At 40.0% G+C, this 20,763-nt stretch overlaps 1 protein-coding gene and 1 long non-coding RNA gene across 3 annotated transcripts; one reads left to right on the top strand and one right to left on the bottom strand.

The window, feature by feature from the left end:
• Nucleotides 1-1,065: 1,065 nt before the first annotated feature.
• On the bottom strand, nt 1,066-19,908 carry LOC145446474 (nose resistant to fluoxetine protein 6-like). Of its 2 annotated transcripts, none has more exons than XM_080324770.1 (13): nt 19,482-19,908; nt 18,364-18,509; nt 15,879-16,036; nt 14,980-15,101; nt 14,752-14,916; nt 14,452-14,638; nt 9,558-9,732; nt 9,408-9,487; nt 8,086-8,208; nt 7,631-7,880; nt 4,052-4,250; nt 3,838-3,996; nt 1,066-1,662 (listed from the first exon to the last, which is right to left on the bottom strand). In XM_080324770.1, the coding sequence occupies exons 1-13, from the start codon at nt 19,843-19,845 to the stop codon at nt 1,313-1,315; spliced, it is 2,478 nt and encodes an 825-aa protein (XP_080180896.1). In that variant the 5' UTR covers nt 19,846-19,908; the 3' UTR covers nt 1,066-1,312. The 2 variants fall into 2 exon arrangements, with proteins under 2 accessions (XP_080180896.1, XP_080180897.1); XM_080324771.1 differs by having other exon boundaries at nt 18,411-18,509; nt 19,482-19,623.
• Nucleotides 4,245-11,259, top strand: LOC145446486 (uncharacterized). The gene is made up of 3 exons (XR_013917294.1): nt 4,245-5,709; nt 7,439-8,901; nt 9,265-11,259. It is a non-coding gene; the product is annotated as an uncharacterized LOC145446486 (long non-coding RNA).
• Nucleotides 19,909-20,763: the final 855 nt, after the last annotated feature.

Here is a 20,763-nt window from a genome sequence, read left to right as displayed (position 1 = left end):
GTGATACGTCAGTTACGTTGGGTCCGGGAAATTGTGAAACCTTCAATTGCTATTGGTATTTTCTATCGAGGTTCATGAATGACAAGTGAACATTTTTCTCCCAAAATCACACAATTGGCATCTTTGATGTTCGGAAATATAGCGCGAAACGAGAGGTAAGGCACAGACTGGCCAAGCCTCACCATTGATAACGAAATTCGTCATAAATAGCCTAGAATTTCTTATAGCTGATATTAATCGAATCTAATTGTCGCACTGATTCCGAAAATCTACAAACTGATCGAATTCTCAGTTCTCCAAGTATTCGGCGGTAACAGATAACGTTGAGCTACACGTGCTACACGTCTATTACATTGTTTGTAATTCGAGTTTGTAATTGTGAATGTGACGCTCACGGCAGTCCATTTCGCGCCGTAGATCATGATGATAATGTGTATTTGAAAAATACATTGTCATATGGGCGTCGTCATGTCTGCTTTTCTCTTCGATCAACCAACGAATCGCACAATCCAATATTTAGAATCGGGTGCATCGAATTCGCGAGTGATATTGGTCGCCGGTGCGACAGTATCTTAATTTTGAGGATTTGGAAAAGAGGGGTTCCGAGCACCGAAACCCGAAGAAGGTATTTTCTTTACCTCTCGAAGACATGTTTATACTGCCACCAGAATAATTATTGTGGCCATAATTATTCTGGTCGTGATTAAAATTTACTAACAAGTGGCTGTAATGTTGATCAATTCAATACAAAAATAAATATTTGGAAAAGAGCCGTATTTTATACCCAAAAGAGCCATATATGGCTCGCGAGCCATAGGTTCCCGACCACTGACGTATAGGCTACTCATCGACAGCTGTCAGATTGTCGGCGAAATACTCTCCCGCATTTGTTGTCCGTCATATTTCGCCGGGCGTTGTGGGATGAAGATAGAAGTGATTGCTATTTCCAGAGCTGTCGACTTATAACACGGCCCACTATCATAAAGCACCGAAGGCGACGAGGAGCCTAGAAGATAAACCTCGACGCATAAAACAATCTTAGATCCTCATAACCGTCACATCAAATTCGCTCTCACCATGTCCCAATCGCAATAGATTGGTTTTTATTACACACTTCCAAATGTAGGAAAACTTATCCAATAATGTAAGCCATGGTGTACTATATGTACTCGATCAAATAACGGAACGAGCACAGTAAAGTCAATGCATAGGCCTGATATAATAACAGGTAAATGTAAATGACAACTCAAGATGGCATCTCAAGCATATGTACAACGATTTGTTTCCAGAAAAGCGATGGAATAAAAAACTGTTATAATGCAGTGCTAGAATTAGAATGAGCGACATTCTCGATCCCGTTTTCATCAGACATGGCAGCGTGTTTGCCATAACTCAGTTTGGCTTCCTCCGCTTCCTCCGCACCTATTCGAGAATGAGTCGAGACTTCCTCGTCCACCATCTCAACAGGATGCACGTCTGCATTCATTTTAGATCGCGATGATCTCGTTTCCTGGGACCTTCTTTGCACGTTTATACTGAATATGGAGTACCATGGCTTCTTGCCTTTGGGTGTGTAGAAAATAATCTTCTGCAAACCAGCCATGGGCGCTTCCACGAGCATAGACATGACGTATGCGGCCGCGTAAGACATTACCAATGCAGCTGAAATATAGTAGTGTAAGATCACTGATACGTGGATAGTGGATACGTATGACTACAATGTTTTATACGCAGGACCGTAACTGCCACACCCCAAACCCCCCAATTGGGGGGCGAGCTCGAAGGGGGCCCAGAATTATTTCGTGAATTACCATAAATTATAGAGTTTTTTTTTTTTAAATTCGTGCAATTTTTTCAAAACTCGCGAATTATTATTGTTAGATATCTTGATTATTGGATACCCTTCCCCAACAAAGTTACGCATGATTTATAGAAATGGACACTTCGGCGTCGGCTATTACCGCGCCATAACGCACCAAGACATATGAAGTTATAATAGGCCATGTAACATGCGACTCCGAGAAGTGTACCAGAACGATCAGCAGCGAGAAGACTTTGGCCAAAAAGGAACGCCCTTGTGCTGAACGAAAACCTCGATATATATACAATACATATATGTTTGATTGTCCATAGGCGCCTAAATGGCTGGCGCGGAATGTTCCTGTCAACGATCTGAACCAGGGTTGTAATGACTCGAGTCAGACTCGAGTCGCGATTTTTTGGTGACTCGACTCGTCTCGAGTCAATTTGTGTTTTGACTCCACTTGTATTCGCGTCATTGCGCATGACTCGGACCAAGTCAGATGACTCGCGACTGGATCTACCAACACAGGCATTCCCTTGTAATTTCGAAGAATATTAAAGTAATCACACTATTATTATTTCGTCTATTAGTACTGGTACTTGAAAATGCTACCAGAAACTGTTAAAAGTGAGGAAAATTTGTATATTATGAATGCGAAGCATTCGATGTCACCGGGCAGAGTTGTAAAAATTGGGTTTCATATGATATTAGCTTGAAACTGAACAGTCAACACAATTACTTGGTCTCGTACTCTAGTCAAAACACTATGAATCCGACTCGTCACTCTACTCCGTGACTTTGACGCGGACTTGACTCGGTAGTGAATTGAAAATGACCCGGCTTTGACTCGTGTCAAAACTATTAAAGTGAGATTGACTTGTGACGTGGTTACAACCCTGATCTGAACCCCACAGGACAAATGCCATCCCGCAAGGAAAAATTATTTGCCTGTAAAGAAATACCAATGTCAAATCGCGTGCGTCCTTTAGTTCAGTACGTTTTGGCGATTTCAATATCTTTTGTCATAGCAGATACAGGAGGTCACGCTCACGACATAGCATCATGTAACGAAATCATTATTCCAACGGGTCCACCCGAAGATGTTTAGTTACTATTTTTGGGTCATACCTTTTCCAACAGACCTCACTCAGCTCTACCGGTACATCTGATTACGTGAGAAGAGAGAGGATAAAAAGTGAAAGCAGTATTATATGCAATTCCCGATCATATTGACCGATTCAATCATGAATTATAGAAATTTTTCGCGCGTAATAAGTAGGGCTGGGCAAAATGATTCGAGTACTCGAATCTGAATCGAGTAGTAATTTTAATGATTCGAGTCGAGTAGTAAAAGACGATTTTTTCGAGTACTGAAATTATGCGGTCCTCGCAACTGAAAGTTAATTTACTGGCGAGAATTATAGTTTTGATACTATTTTCCACCGAGGAAGCCGTGAAACCTTGATTGTCCGTGTTTGAGCATACCAGGCAGTTTAAAGCTACGAACGTTACTGGAAATAACGCATTTCCGAAGTCATTATCATCCAACAAAATTGTTAAGAAGTGCAATGAAATCGGTATGGTCGAAAAAATACCAAAGTATCTTCAATGTGATGGAGAACAGGCATGACGTTCTTTGTGGAGGCATAAAAGGTTCCTATTTGGACTTCGACATAGTACATCCTGTTGTGACGTCATAATGAGTTATACTCGATTACTCGACTCGACTCGAAGCATATTACGTGATTCAGAATCGAATCACTCAGGTACTCGATTTTGCCCAGCCCTAGTAATAAGGTGACTCAGTAAACAGTGTATCAAACGTAGCTGATAACTAGCGGCCAAAAGCGTAACGGCTGAGGGGTCTGATTGACCACCCAGTGGGTGCACAAGACCAACGTTTTTGGGGGGAGGGGGCTGACGAAGTGCTCTTACGGTCCTGCTTATACGTAACACATTCCAAATCACGCCAGGAGAATGCTTCAAGCTCTAACCAACATATTGGACGTAGTAGTTTAATAACTTGCGCTTACCCAAATAATAATACATGTACGTGTTGACCCGAAAATGTGGTTCTGTTTCTACCGCTCTGTACATATAATAGACCACAAGAGGATGCACCAAGTATGCGCAAAACGTCAACCGACTCAACGGGATGAAAACTGTCCAACTTAAAATTGCATTGATAGGACCTAAAATGGAAAATAGTTATGAACGAAAAAAGTTTCACGAACGTTATTGGTTTACCTCCGTAGCCGAACGTACAGCCGATGGTCAACCACATTAGGCAGATAGCCCACAAAGGACGTTTTAGAGCTTCGTAAAACGCGGCCAAGTCGTCGGTAGGAAAGTCAGTCAACTTGAAGGAATTGACATTACCCCACCATCCATAAATTAGTGTTAGACCGAGAGAAAATGCTGCTATCCACAATCCGATGACATAAATCTACGTAAATAATAGAAATTATCATATCTTTCGAGCGAACTGGCAGAGTAAAAGTCACCGCGCCAGACTTGGACAACTAGAAAATTTTCAGCTTTTCTGAATTAGATTAGAATTAGAATTAGAGCTCCACAGTTTTTCTCAAACTAGATTAGAATTAGAATTAGAGTTACACAGCTTTTTTCAAATTAGATTAGAATTAGAATTAGAGCTACTAAGCCTTTTCCAAATTAGATTAGAATTAGAATTAGAGCTACTAAGCCTTTTCCAAATTAGATTAGAATTAGAATTAGAGCTACTTAGTTCGCAAAAACTTGGAAATTGAATAAAATTGTATATGGGAAATGAACACAGCAAAATGCAGTTCATATCAAATCACAGTGCGTGGTGCAAAAGGCTGTGAGGCGATAAGCGCCGCATATTTTTGTTTAATAAACAACCACAACAGTGCAGCATTCCCATAACCACGAGAATGGTTAACTTCTGTACACCAAGCTTGGCTCGATTTTTACTATACTTTAATAAAATATTACTTCTTTTATGGTAACCGTGGGCATCGCCCATGTTAGTCAGAATGGCGATGTACTAACTTAAAGTTTTAAAAACTAGAATGTTGTTCGCAGACTACAAGCTACTCTAACAGGCTATTATTCGTTGTAATATCTACTATGACTGCACGGTGTAAGCAAGGCAATGGCGGCTTGGCACTGGATTTCCATGCGCAAGAGCGATATTCTTGTTAACTCACTGCAATAGTGCAATATGCCTCGGACAAAGAGACATTTTCAGGAAAACAATAATTAGATTAGAGCTAGAATTAGAGAATACGGACATTTCACAAATTAGATTAGAATTAGATTACTGGCATTTCGCTCTAATTTAGTGAAATTAGACAACTAAAATTATCTAGTTGTCCAAGTCTGCACCACGCTATCGAATGATCAATAAATAATATAATGTAGGCGATTGTGTAGCAGAGCTGAGCAATTGAGCATGGATTAGTATTAGGATTTGGGAAATTTTGTCGGATTAGCATTGGTTTAGGATTTCAGCTTTTATTTTTAATGGATTAGGATTAGGATTGGATTTACTGATTTTCGGGGAGATTGATGTCCTGTGGCGAATTGTGACAAAAGTTTTTCGTCCTACCAAAGTTACTTCATGTGCTTTGGCACTCATTATGCCGCTTTATTTCTTTTTACATAAGATGTGGGCTTTCTAAGAGGAATTCGAAGTAAATATCGGATTAGGATTAGGATTGGAATATACAAAATTTCTGGATTAGGACTAGGATTAGGATTTGAAGCTTCGGATTTGGATTGGATTAGGGCATAGAAATTTCAAATCCGCTCATGTCAGTTGTGTAGATAGGACTAATATCAAAATCTGAAATATCCATGTTTAAAGTTGCAATCAGATTTTATACGAAAGGCGTTATTCGGGTATTGAGTTATACCATAGTGTCCTATATGGTGCGGACACAAGCAAATATCACGGCTCAGTGACATTGGTCTACGTCACACTTTCCGTTTGGTCAAAGGCAATTTGACGGTAATTTTTGACCGGCTTGCCGAGCATTAAATTTGCTAAAACGGGTATCAATCGAAAGATACCGCGGTACTGATTACGAAAATATAAATTTTACTCAGATCCTGGTCCTGGAACGCCCCAAAATCAGCCTCGAATGTTGGATTATAACGGAGTTTGGTATTGTGACGCAGCCATGCCATCTGGGAGCAGGCGAGAAGCAGAGCAAACCGCAAACGTATTGGTCATTGTTGTGCAACTGATTGAGCATCCACACTATCACTCTCGTGCGCACTTGCTCCTGAGCTGGTCAGACGCCATGGTTTCGTCACAATGCCAAACTCTGTTACAATGCAACATTCGAGGTTGATTTTAGGGGGTTCCAGGACCACGCGCAGAATAAAATTTATATTTTCGTCATCAGTACAGCAACAGCTTTCGATTCATACCAGTTTTATCAAATTTAAGGCCCGGCAAGTCGGTATAAAATCACCGTCAAATTGCCTTTGACCAAATGGAAAGTGTGACGTAGACCAATTTCACTGAGCCGTGAGATTTGCTTGTGTCCACACCATATAGGACACTATGGTTATACCGTAGGGTTGCCATACGTCCGGAATTTCACTGGAAAATCCGCGTCCGGGAGGAATTTCTAAAATATGCCTAAATGTCCGGAATTCTGAAGGCTTGAAGCAGGCTCAAAAGTTTTTCGTAAATCACATAAACAATATTATTTTCAAGTAGAGTTAATGCAACGTATAATGATATTAGTATGGGCATCAGGCATCACCCTCGCCAAAAATGTAACCAAAATAAATATAAATAACCATCATTTACTGAAATAAGTCTGATTGTAATCGCAATTATAAGCTAACGGTATCTTCCTAGAGTTGATTAAGGCCGATTGGATGCTTCAATCACAGACAGTGGTTCCAAATTTTGGGGTCGATCGCCTGTATCTGGGGATCGCGATGATGTTGGACGTAATCTGCTTCCTAGGCCGTGAGTAAGTTTGGGCAAGCTGAATTTTTTTTGGTGATCAGCTTATTGGGTTTTGAGCTTTGCCACGGAACATTTTCAAGTGGGAAATGAGGTCGCGACCATAAAAGGTTGGAAATCACCGGATGTGCAACCTGCTGGTGCATTTTATAGTAGCCTAATATATGGAAGAATCAATATTATTGACAGAATTCATACATAAAATTTAACAGCCAAATGCATGTAGCAAGTGCCCAACAAGTTACATCTACTACCCTATGATGGGCCCAAGATCAGTGCTTTTTTGGGCGGAAGGGGGGGAGATAAAATGTTGTCGGACCTGATTAAAACATACGTAAACAGATAGCCGCACCGACCTAACAGTATAGCAGGGCTGTCAAACACAATCCTGACAGGCCAGACACGGCCCGCCAGATGATTTCATCAGACCCGTGGAGGAATCTATTGCAGACCCTAGTAAGTAGCAATGGATGGCCCGATTCCTGACCTATGTTCCACTCCATTCCTGTATACTAGTGTATACAGTCGATGGGCAATGCTTTGCTAGTGTGACGTCATATTGACGGTCAATGTGTTACACCTCATTTTAAAATCCGCTAGTGGGCGCTGAAGAGTGTCCGGAATTTGCTTCACAAAAATATGGTAACCCTATTATATACCGTCAGTCATGCAATTCACTGTGGATTATTGAAATGAGCTGAACTGAATACGCATTGAGAAGTGGCCTGATTCGAGAACATCATGAGCACCCAAGGCCTGAGCTAGTTTATATTTACATTTGATTACTGGCGATTTCATTATATGAGCATTTCTCAGTGGTCTCGGTAAGAACACGTTAGGTGAATACGCAAACCTACCAATCTGATTTTCAACCTCTTATTCGTTGCGTAAAGAATATAACCAGCCATCATTCCTATTACATAAGCTCCGATCCGACACCACGGTTTTCCGTATATATCCTGGAAATAGTCGTAGTCTCCAACGCCTTCTGTGACGGGTGCTGTGGTACTGATTTCCATTTCTTCGTATGTTGTTCCTGGTGGAAGACTTTTGCCAACTGGTTGATTGAATCTTATTGGCTTCGGTTCGAAAATGTACTGGAGTGCTCTTTAGCGAAAAAAGTGGTAACGATAATAGCAAGGCTTATATGCGTAATTGCATATATCTATTTCTCGATTTTATTTATTATATTATTAGTTTCAAAATAGGCGTGAAAATTACATTTGACTTATATTCAAATCATTGCACAATAAATTGCGAATATCATGTTATCTTGTCGGTCTAACTTTGTCAGTCGATTTAAACGGCATACCTTGCGACGACACTATAACTCATCACGTCCGGGTATATATCATAGTAAGAAGCTAAACTTCCTGTGACAACGATGCTTCCTGAGAGAACAGCTCCTAACGTCACATAACCTCCGATTGGATGTCTGAAAGTAAGGCAAATCGTGAATAAAAACGTTAAAGACAACGGTCGAAACGTCTGAGGAGTATATATTGGACGCAATGCCTATACATACTATAGGGTTACCATATTTTGGAATCGGGAAAGGCGGACACGTTTTCAAAGTTTTCAAACTCGGAATACCAGAGGAAAATCTTGAAAATATGGTAAATTTTTCCCACTTAGTGGTCGGTTGACTAATAAAAAAATGAATAAATAAAATCAACTTTCTCGCTCAGCTCCCAAAATACAGTTCTTCTTTCACATTTTCAAGAAAAAGGTCAACTTTCCGGCTCAGCTCCCGAAATAGCCACCGGAGCGTTACTTCAGTGCTGATTTACTGTATCTCAGTAGAATTTTGTCCTATATTTAACCAAAATTCTCAAAACAGAGGACATTCAGGCGTCCTCGGAGGATATTTTAAAAAAAAACGAAAAATGAGGACTTATGGTAACCCTAGTAATATATACAATAGTGTAACTAGATAGGTTATGTGTTGCAAAAGCGATCTTGTCCTAAACCCTTATCGTATTTCGACGTCGTGTATGGTTATGTTACAAAATATCAGTGATGCATCTTAATTTGTGCATCTCGTCGATCATTCACATTTTCAAATCAGTGGTAACAGCGCTACGCAGCTGTAACTGTGACTAGGCAAATGCAAAATTCATTCTCAGAAGTCATTTAGAAATAGGCTTACCATATTTTGGAAATCTAAAAAGAGGACACTTTTTCAAAAATTTGCAACTTGTACCGGAGTAGAATTCTCAAAAACCGGTGAATTTTTCCCACTTTGCGAGCGGTTGACTAAAAAAAAAATACCGTTTTTCTCTCCACATTGCAAGGTGGATGATGACTAAAAAAAAAAAAAAAAAAAGTCATTTTTTCGCTCAGACCTAAAATCACCGTTTCTAACTCCGAAATACCCGCCGGAGCGTCACTTCTGTGCTAATTTGCGGCATATCACTCGCAATTTGCTCTAAATCTGACCTAAATTTTCAAAAAAGAGGACAAATCCTCTTAAAAGAGGACGTATGGTAAGCCTATTTAGAAATGACATTTGGAATAGTAAGGGTGCCTGTACCGCCTATAGTGCCTACTGCGTACACGCTTGCGGTCATATCTAAAATATGATGGCAACCTCGAAACGTTGATTTTGAAGAAGAAAATATAGGCTATACTCACTTGTAAAGCAGATAGATAAAAATTGGCGATATCACAAAAAATTGCCAGTCATTGGCCAGATACCACACCCATGATATGCACTAGAAGTATAGATCGATACATATCAGTGATAAGCTATACTCTCATACTCTATATTTATATTATACCCACCCCTAAGCCGAAATTCTTTGGATATAAATTGTTGATATACAATAGGTTCGACCACCAGTATTGCTCGCACAGCTCTGGAATGATGGCGTTTCTCATTTCATAAATTGGCTCCTCTGCGATTCTCAAATATAACGTGCTACTGAAGAGCATCACAACCACTAATGTCGGGGTCAATCTGAAAAGAGAATGAATGATGAATTGTGATATTCAAAAAAGTTTGTTTCGAAATTTCTAGGTACAGAAATCGTTCGGTTGCCTGAACAACGCTTCACCCCAAATTTTGCTAAATTCAAGGATGCACTGAAGCAAAGCTATTACTATTCAGAATGTGAAATAATCAAAGTGAGGAAATACTTAGAAATGACTTTATCCGAAAGCTATCAAAATCCCATCTTAAGATGAAAACGCGTGAAAAAAGGCATGACTTTCCCTTCAGGCAGTCCTGGAACATAATGTTTGGTCATGGTGAAGTGCGATAAAATCTGTCACCATGAATAGTAATATTTTATAGAATGATCCCAATTTGAAATTGTATTATCTATTATCTTCGTTTCCACTGATCGCAATTGAGTCAAATTTGTTGTGCAGTGATGTTGAGGAAACCTATAACAATTTCAGTCCCTAGAGTCTAGACCAGTGGTTCTCAACCTGGGTGGCGCGAGAAATTGACGAAGTCTATTTGCATTCTGACTAAACATGTGTTTTACAATCATTCTGAGAAGACGGTTGTTGAAGATGAAACTTAGTTCGTATTCAACAAAGCTCGCCAAATTCAAACTCCAGCAGTCGCGCTCAATGGAGTATAGGCTGATTTCAACTTCATTTGAGCAAATTTCTGATATTCTTCGAAGATTTAGAGCAATTCCACGTGTAAGTCATTCATTAATTCATAGCTTTGGCAGCAGCCTAAAGCTCGGTGCGCTGGGTAGCTGTTGTTAATAGCTGGTGAACTGCACTGCCTAAGACAGACTTAGATGCAATATAGGTTGCCCTGTTTCGCCCTCAATTAGGCTACCCTAAATCAACACAATTTAATTCAATTCCAAAACTGGATCAAATTTAGCATGGCAGTACAGAACGACGCCGTGCTCTATGTAGTCACTAACAGCATTGGGATTAGCCTCAGTGCAACCTACCTTGAAATAAATTGATGACATATTCAATGTTTTTTGCTACTTTCAAACAAGTTAAGGGAAATCTGTCATAAATGCTAAAGACTCAACAACTGGAATGCAGATTTAAACTTGGCGTAAGACATACCATATGTATACTATTAGATCAGGGAAGGGCAACCTGCGGCCGCAGAAGGGAATTTGTGTTGGCGGCCGTCGACATGCAAATGGGAATTACGAATACACTCCCAAAATTTTGAGAGATTCTAATTAATCTAGAAATCTTTATTCGTGCTCCGCGCAATTCATCATAACTTCATTTTTCGATTTTAATATAGTAGCACCCTTTTCAATCTGAGCCGGAATCGGAATCGTGTCCTCCTCGCGAATGAAATTTGTTTGTGGTACAGTTGGGCGATTTCAATATATTTCCACTACGGATACAATCGACAATCATGATGGAGGGTCAAGAAATAAGAGCTTGCAGTAAAGTCACTAATAACAATTGGCCCACCCGAAGACGCATTATAATTTATAACTTGCCCTAAATTTTCGAAAGCACTCCCTCTATGAACCTTACCGGTGAATCTGATCACATGGGCTGAGAAAGGATAAATATTTGATAGTAATATGTGATACTGCTATTATTAATTACGGCATTCATTCGTGAATCTGAAAATTTTTTGCGCTCCGCGCGACAATATGCGAATCAAGCAACTAATCATAACATTGCCACTCGGGATTTCGGTGCGCACTATAGAATGAAAAGTAGAATAGTCTGGAGTTCACCGGGAATAGATCAGATTAGCATATGTATTTTGCGTTCAGTTAGTTCATTACGGATATGCCCAGGAATGCGGCCTTAGGCTACATAAGTAGCCTAATCGAAATGCGGCCGTGATTAGCAAAATGCAGGGGGGGACAGGGGGCGCAATTTTTTGACCATCGTCAAGGGGGGCGCATTTCCAAAAAGGTTGAGAACCGCTGGTCTAGACTCTACACCAGGGGTGTCAAACTCAAATTGCGTCGCGGGCCGGATTGAAGCCTTCAGATGGCCGGCGGTCCGGACCAGTCATCTGATTCCTAAATGTTACCTCGTGTAGTCGTGTCCTTGCTTTTCACTTGAATATTTTATTATCAAGCGTATATGAAGATCATACACGGATCATAGGCATTACTAGCAAGTCGCAACACCATTATTCGCGAAGAATGGAATTGGCAAGATACGATGTTCGTGCGGTTGAATACAGTTAATAGCCGCTAAAACAGTGGCGATAACGACAATATAAATTGGCATATTTCCATGCTCCCTTTGCTGTCGTCGTAATCTACCTTTAGCCAAGCGTATGTGCTGTGAGGGATGCAATATATTTAACTGTAAACGCGGGTGTATGTATTTGGGGTATTATAATTAAATCGCAAGTCGGGTTTCTCTTCCCAAGTCCAGGGACCTATTGGTTTGGAAGTGACAGAGCAGTACGATCATAAATATTTGAATAATTGCATATAACGGTTCCACAATGGCGTTTTCACTTCTGTGAGTAGTTTTGGTCCATTTTTCCATTAAGCTTTGAAATCAGTGTGCGCTTTTTGTCTTCTAGAACAGTGGTTCTCAACCGCCGGTCCGCGGACCGGTGCCGGTCCGCGACGACTTTTCTGCCGGTCCGCGAGGTACATTAGGATTTTATACCTTAATTTGAAGATGCAAGAAGGCTTGTTCATTGGTGAAATATATAAAACGTCAAATTTTAAACTGATGCAGAACTTCGTGAGGTAAGATTAGGCTCGGAAACATGTTCGACTTGACTTCAAGTTCAAGCTGTCTCCGGTGACGGCATACAAGCGACTCGTAAAGTACGATCTGATTCGCTAAACCGCGCAATTCGTACGATCATTCGTTTTCGATTCATTAATTTTGTGGATATAGCCAGGTATCGCTGCGCTGCCATGCAGGTGTTTTCGTGCGGCGCATTGTACTCGTATTAGGCTATACGTCTGGTAGTAGGGAGAAATGAGCAAGATAGCTCGACAAGGTGCTTGGTTCTACTTCAAAACGTATCATCTTTGGATAATGTCGAAGAGAAGAATATCATTGGAGTTGGCGAGGTCGGTTAATCCACGGCATTCGGCGCGAACTTAACCTATATGTTTATCTGAGCAAGTCAATTTTATCTCGACTCAGCACTCAGCAGACACTACAGCAAAATGACATGAATTCCATCTCAAACATATTTAATTACGAACAAAACCCTCAATATGTCACTCTCTATTACAGGGGTGGCCAACCTGCGGCCGTAGAAGGAAGTTTTTGCGGCCGTGGACAAGTAATTCAATTAGTATGTGTTGTCGGCAGTCGACAAGAAAGTTCAATTTACGAATTGACTCCCGAATTTTTGATATATTTTACCTCATTTTCGAAATTTTCTTCGTGCCAGTCGCGATTCAATGAGACCTCATTTTCGATTTTAATATAGTCGTAGTGCCCTTTGCAATCCGAGCCCCACAGTACAGGTGCGAACAGCGGAGGAAATGACGCGCCGCCCGCATATAGAAATACTTATGGTTGGAATCGTGCGCTCCTCGCGACAGAAATTTGTTTCTGGTACGTTTGGGAGATTCCAACATCTTTCCACTATACCGATAATCCTGATGGGAGGTCAAGAAAAAAGAACACGCAACAAAGTGACTATAATAACAATTGGCCACCCGAAGATGCATCATCATTTATAACTTGCCCTTAATTTCCGAAAACACTCCCTCCATCAACTCAACCGATGAATCTGATCGCATTGGCTGAGAAAGTATAAAAATTTGATAGTAATATGAGAAACCACAAATATTAATGACGAAATTCATCCGTGAATCGAAAATTTTTTTCGCGCTTCGCGCGACCATTACTGCTCCCGGTTATGACTCATAACATGACCCATATGTAGCGATTTCGGTGCGTACAGTTAGACGAAATAAAACGGTAGATTAGTTTGGAATTCTCCAGAAATTGACATGGTCATTTTAACGTGGGAATTTCGCGTCCAGTTAGTTCGTTACGACTATTTCCTGGAATCCGGCCGTAGGCCATATAAGTCATCGAAATGCGGTCGTGAATAGCACAACGGTTGGACACCCCTGCTCTAGTACCATATTTGCGGGAAAACGGTTGCAACACATTACATTTGGGGTTATTTTAATTTTTAAGGTCCACCGGTCCGCCTAAGATCTTTTGGAATTTTACCTGTCCGCGAGGTGAGAAAGGTTGAGAACCACTGTTCTAGAATTAGAGAGTGTAAAACCACAACACCATAATCGGGTGGTTATAATGTCGCCTAGGAACATGAGCATGCTCGAAATTTGCTGTCTCGAGTGAATATTTATTGCAATTATTTCCTGCAAAAAATCTTAACATTCATTAGACATATGCAGGATATGATAAGAATTGTTCGATCTACTCCGAATCGCTTCGCGGGCCGGATGAAATCGTCTGACGGGCCGGATGCGACCCGCGAGCCGTATGTTCGACACCCCTGCTCTACGCCGTGAAATTTAAAAATAAAATAATTTTAAACAGCCCTATGATACTATATGTTGATGCTGCGCTTGTAAAAATTAGCGAGTAAATTGATAATTTCCGGCGTTATATATAGCCTACTTCACGCATTGCATAAAGCATCCAGTATAGAGTAGCGTGAATAGCCGATATATCTGCTGCGACAACCACCAAACATACCTTTGGTGGACGATATCACAATCGTAGAGTAGCATGGAAATAGAAGCGCACAACTCACCTCAGATATCGATGGAGATACATGATTGGGATATTCAGTGAACTGCTTCGTCGCATTTCTCTCATAGTCAAGTATGTCACCAGAAGTCCGCTAAGAAAGAAGAACGAATCCACCGCGAACGTACTGTTGGCGATGGCCATCGCACCGAAGTGTGAGACATAAAAGTTTAATATGTCCAGTACATTATCTGATAAAAGAATATATTTATAAAATATCATCATACCTATGCATATTATGAGACGGCTGACATAATATGCAAACACTATTGTAAAATATAACAACACTGGTTTGTATTCATACCAACAGTTGAGAAGGAAAAGTATAACGCATGTCCCAGTATAACCCATGCCATGCTGAAGAATCGTATTCCGTCCAATACTTCAATGGTACTTTCCTTTCTATCCGTGTTGAACAGGGTCTTCGTATTTTTAATCAATGAGAAGCACAGCATGAGATATGCCGGTACTTTATATTAAAAATACAAAAAAATCAGTAGCTAGTAATAAAGTTTAGAATGTGAAATGGTACCACTGCGCTTTCTTGCTTCGTGAGCAGGATTCTCGCCGTCGTAGTATAGGTCCAGACAGATAAATACCGTCTCGCATATTGTTCCCACAAGCACGAAAAATGCAAGAATAGAGAAAACACATCTGTAGAGAGAAGAGAAGATGCGTTCAAATGCATCGCTGTTTTAGAGAGCCCATTGATAATGTTGGCAGCATTAGTAAGGCAAAGATAAAATTATAGTCGCCAGAAGCGTCTATATTGACAACATAAGCCACAAGATGGGGTGCAGTCTCATGCATATTAGTGATACGTGATGATGACGATAAATATTTCGATTCCAGGTCGATTTGTAGTATCTTCCGGAGGTAAGGATTACCAAAGATTAATTTCGGATTCTATTCCTAGTTTAGGCGAGACACTAGACAGATCTTGATGAGTTGCACATGATTATGGACCGTAATACATTTCATAGCGATCAAACGTAATGATTGTTTCCGATTTATCTCTGCCGATTTCGATTTGGTAATTGAGAAGTTTGGCTAGCATTCTCGAAATTTGATGCAGTTGTTGATGCTGGATTAGATTTTGAATGTGATTTTAAGCAACCTCCTCATCATCATGATTCATGATATCAGCAATCCACTTCTAGGGATGGTGAGATGTTGATATCGTCGCTGTCTCCGATTAATGTCAGATATCAAACGAGGTTCATAGATGTGTAACCTTGTGAAACGCTTCAAGTGGATATCAATTATGCACTCCGTTCGATACATGGTGATGATATTGTGACTTGTTAATAAATATCTTACTTAGCACCAACTTCTCTCTGACGTTGTCAGCATCAGTATAGGTTGAATAAAGATAAGCATCGCGTGAAATGTGTACAAAAACTCATGGTAATGCAATAATATTGTCCTTACATTGCTGCAATGTCCCCCCCTGAAAAGGGCTTGTCGCCTGCGCAAAATGGTGTAACATACGACCCGTTACCGAGAACAAATTCCAAATACGATGCAACTTCACCCTCATCACAACTTTCCGGAAAGCACGTTTGAAGGTATAAACCAGCAGTCGTGTTCTAAAACATATAAAGTAAAAATTATACATTGATATAGTCCAGAGGTCTCAAACACGCGGCCCGCGACGACATTTTGGAATTGCAAGTATTCAACAATATATTCAAGTGCCATATATCGTTTCCAGATATAAGAACCTAAAATTCACGCTAAAACTACCATCAAAATCACTAAAATCTCAACAAACTTCACTATCACATCACTATTAAAGCTGCCATGGGGTAGATGATCAGCTATTACGTCACACTTCTGGTTCATGATAAAAAAAATGACCCGTTGATGATTCGAGACTGAAAATAGTGGTTTGGTTTGGTGCGACCTTGTCGTAAAATTACTCGAGTTGAGTCGGGTCAAGCGTTAAAATCAGAGAAGGGGAATAGTAATATATCAAAAATTCGTAGCTTGCGTTGCTTAGGGTATATAACTATGTAATCTGGTCAGTATGGCAACCATTGGTATTCTGTGACTCCCGTGGCGTATAGTTGATTACGTGCTGGGTGTTGTTTGTTCTCTTATCCATGTTATTATCGGTGGCGAGTAAGGTAGTAGTACGCTCTACAGCTGTAACACTAATGAATTCATCGCCGATTGGACATTTCCATTCCAGGGGTTCTTAACCATTGTCCGTAGACCCCATCGGGGTACGAAGTACCACATCAGGGTGTACGAGATGCATTGTGGAAAATGGCCTATATGCTGTGGAATCTTTTCGTGGCCAATTTATTCCACTGGAAGATAGTGTTCGCGCTATGCGCGATTTTATATGAATTGGGCTTTCTGATTTTAATATCGGTACCATCATAAATTGTGTTGAAAATGGACAGGGGTGACGAGAAATCTTATTGGAAGCACAATGGGGTACGATCGCTAAAAAGGTTAGAAGTAATGTGATTACTATGGCTCAATAATGATTATATTTAAGTTGGTATTGATATGTGCCAATAATAATCGAAGGCAAAATCAAACGTTTTAATTTTACTTTGGCAATGACAGTATACCAATAGCCTATACTTATCATGACTATATCAAAACTAGCATTGGGCTACACCACTGAAATGCTCTGATATCAGATCAACTTCAGTAGAATTTAAAATATTCTACATAAAATTGTGGCACGTCAAAGGTCCACTAACTACAATATTATAACCAGACAGTTTTACGATGTCATGATGCATCCTCTCGCATGATGTCTATTACTCATTAATTACAAAATTATGCCCGGCACAAAAACAATTTTGATCAAATACTTGAAAATGTGATTTTTCTTCCGCGTCAACCGTGAATAGTACAATAGTAAATTACATTTCCACGATGTTTGTAGTATGCCTGTCTGCAAGGTCCTGTCAAATAAGGCCTACTTGGAAATTATACATTGAATACCCCTATTATTGATGCTGCGGCCCGCGGCGTCATCAAAAACTATGAAATTGGCCAGCGAGCACATTTGAGTTTGATACAGCTCTCATATAGTCCATCCTCATAGACCTGTTAACACTTGCCGTCAAATTTGTATAATCGTGTAACCGCAATTTAACTTGAGAGCATTATGCTTTTCCGAAATTGTATCTTCAGTTCGTATATGGTTCAATTTGTGTTATCGTGTAACCCCCCTTTATGACCCGAGTGTTTCTACTCCATTCTGATATTTTGTCATTATTTCATGCGACCTCCTATAGCTTTGTGTACAATGTCATTGACCGCGGTACAAATAGCCCGTCGGGCCATAAGCGCCAAATCTTTTTGCTTAATAGACAACAACAACGCACGTGCATTTATGACGTCACAGTAACAAATTTCATGTTTTGTATCTTAGCTCATATTCCCAACAGTGACGCCATAGTACATACTTCGACGTTAGAACATTATCTTTATCACGTAACCACGGAAATACCAAATTGGATTGGAGATTACTAGGGTTAGTGATATTTCTGCCACCATCATCTGTTTGTTGTGCGTTCTTATATGTCGTTCTCGAAACTGTTTATTTGCCATTATTGCTGCAAATATGGAGTTCCATAGTTTGTGATGTTTAATCGGCATAGGGAGGTTGGAGTGTAGTGAATTTGGAAGCATGAATTCATATATATTTTTACAGCGATTTTGATATTCGGTTTCCCGAGAATGCCCGGATAGCCCTGCACCATTAGCGAAAACGGAACAGAACTTAACTCAGAATTATATCGCGGTTGTAAATCCTACGTGACTACGTGCAAGCATAATTTCGATTTCGGCTCGCTCGCTTAAGCGAGGCTCTGAATAAGCAGTGTGCAGTGTGCACTAAGCAGTGTTCGCGTACCCAGTCGCTTTGCACCCTCATTAAAATACGAACCTCGCTACTGCCTATCACATTAAGACACATCCTCGTCACTATGTTACCCGTCGCGTCGGTTTGTCCTTTGCATTCATAGTATTTTCCGAGCCACAAATAATCGCCTCTTAAAAGTCCGCTTGGTTGGCGGCCATTCGAATCGTCCACTGCGAAGACAATAGACATGCATCGATTAATGAACGAATCTATTATATCGGAAATTTTGGTGTGATTCAGCAATGAGCATACTGCCATCGAAACTAAAAGATTGCGAAATTGTCCATGCGATCGAATGACTCGGCATAAATACATTGCAAATACTGGATTCAAGTGAGTTAGTATGATTCTCGTTCACATTTCGGTGATCCAGTGGAAAGCTGTCCACTATTAGGGTTACCATATTTTGGAAATCTGAAACGAGGACAATTTTTCAAAATTTTCAAACTTGCAAAACCGGCCGAAAATCCTGAAAAATGGTAAATTTTTCGTGGTCGGTTGACTAAATAAAAGGTCAACATTCCCGCTTCGGTGCTGATTTACTGTATCTAAGTCGAATTTGCCATAAATTGAAGCAAAATTCTCAAAAAAGAGGACAAAATCTCAAAAAGGGGACGAAATCTCGAAAAAGAGGACATTTGAGCGTCCTCCGAGGATACTTTCAAAAAATTCAAAAAAGAAGACAAATCCTCTTAAAAGAGGACGTATGTTAACCCTATCCACTATCCATGTATAATGTATATAAAGGGGTAGGGTATGGTAGGGTAGCACAGCATACATAAGGGATGTTTTCTATTTCTGAATATAGTGCACCTGAAAATGGTAATGTATGTAGGCCGATAGAAACCCTTTTATAAAGTTGGATCGAAGTATTCATTCAAACATAACTTTTGTTTCTGTTATACCCATAGTTATCATTCCTACTAAATCATATTTTGAACTATCAGATATTTATATATTGAAGTATCATCTACTTAAGCTATAATTCCCAAGTTCCATTTTCCAAGGTGAAAAGGACTATTCTGGCATATGCAGAAGTTGCGTGACTCCATATGCTCAGGAGCAGATAAAAATATGTTTTCACGCAACAGTTAAATGCGCCGCTCGACCATTTATGCATTGGTTGTGAGAATATGAATTACCGAATCTCGCATACGGTTCCCCGATGATTGTATCGATCGTGATCTTTGCGATTTGCGACAGACACTGTCTTGATACAGCGTAGTTGGTGCTCTCTTCGACTTTCCTTGCGATGTCTGGATCTCCGTAAATTTCTAACGCCTTCTTGGCTAATTGTTCAGTGTTCTTGTTATGATGCCAACGAAGCATTCGCAGAACGTGTTCCTTTACTTCTGGATGCGTGAAGTCTGGGATGTGCTTCTTTAAAAAGCGTTCCTGCGACTTCAAATCGTCAAGGAATTTATATTCCTCTGTACCTGCATACGTCCTGGAAACACATAATCCGAATAACGGTATGTGCAGCAGCGCGAAAACTTGTATTCGCATTTTAATGATACATAAACGCACTGCTGATAAACAAAATCGCTGTGTCTAGTATAAGTCATGTAAAATATAAGAATGACGCAAATATAGCGGAACCCATTTTCACTTATAGAAAGTATAGTAGCCGTAATGTAACAATAATCAAGCGATGTGTGTTTATGAATATGAACCAGGAGTAATGAGTCACCGATTCGCAAACAATCGTACGATTACTGAAGTTTATATATGCGGTCTATTCGAAGCGTCAACTTGAGTGCACGCTGTACGTACACAGCCCCATACTCTTTCCCAATAGATTTCGTAACAAATCTTCCTAAGTGGTAAATATTTCATAATACTCTTCTTGCATTAGGACAATTCTTTGATATTCTGTTCATAAGCGAAGATCATGAAGTACAGTTCCCACTCCTATTTAGTTGAGCAGACCAAAGGCATATAGCAATCAACATGAAATGTCTTCCGGGTAAACACGGTCACGTATGTCAAGGATGAGAATAAGAAGTAAGCGCCCTGATCCGCGAAAATATGTTGTCAAATTTCGGCAGTCAAGTCATGTTTTTGTTAGATACTTATAGGTAGGATTGCATTTAAAACAAAAATCAATTTGAAACAAACATGTTTAAAACAAGGCCCTTATTTAAAACACGTTTTCTATAGTTTTGTTTTTACTAAGCCATGAAGCCACGAATATCCAATTGTGACGTCATAATGATTTGACATTGACAATTGAAAATTTAGGGTAAATATAGCTCCTTTGACGAAATATCTGTACTATAACTGTTGAACCGACTATTTTTAGGGTTCCAGCCATCCCATATCGATATATACGTCGGCTAAATCGGGTGGCAAGTCTCCGATGGCTCATACAACATGTTTTTTGGGAAGTATTTAGACCAGTGGTTCCCAACCTTTTTCGGTGGC

The sequence above is a fragment of the Botryllus schlosseri genome, chromosome 9, assembly GCF_051294905.1.
Source record: "Botryllus schlosseri isolate E-star chromosome 9, Bs_hap1, whole genome shotgun sequence".
NCBI lineage: Eukaryota > Metazoa > Chordata > Ascidiacea > Stolidobranchia > Styelidae > Botryllus > Botryllus schlosseri.
Note: the sequence above shows the minus strand (reverse complement) of the source record. Positions and strands in the feature narration are given on the sequence as shown.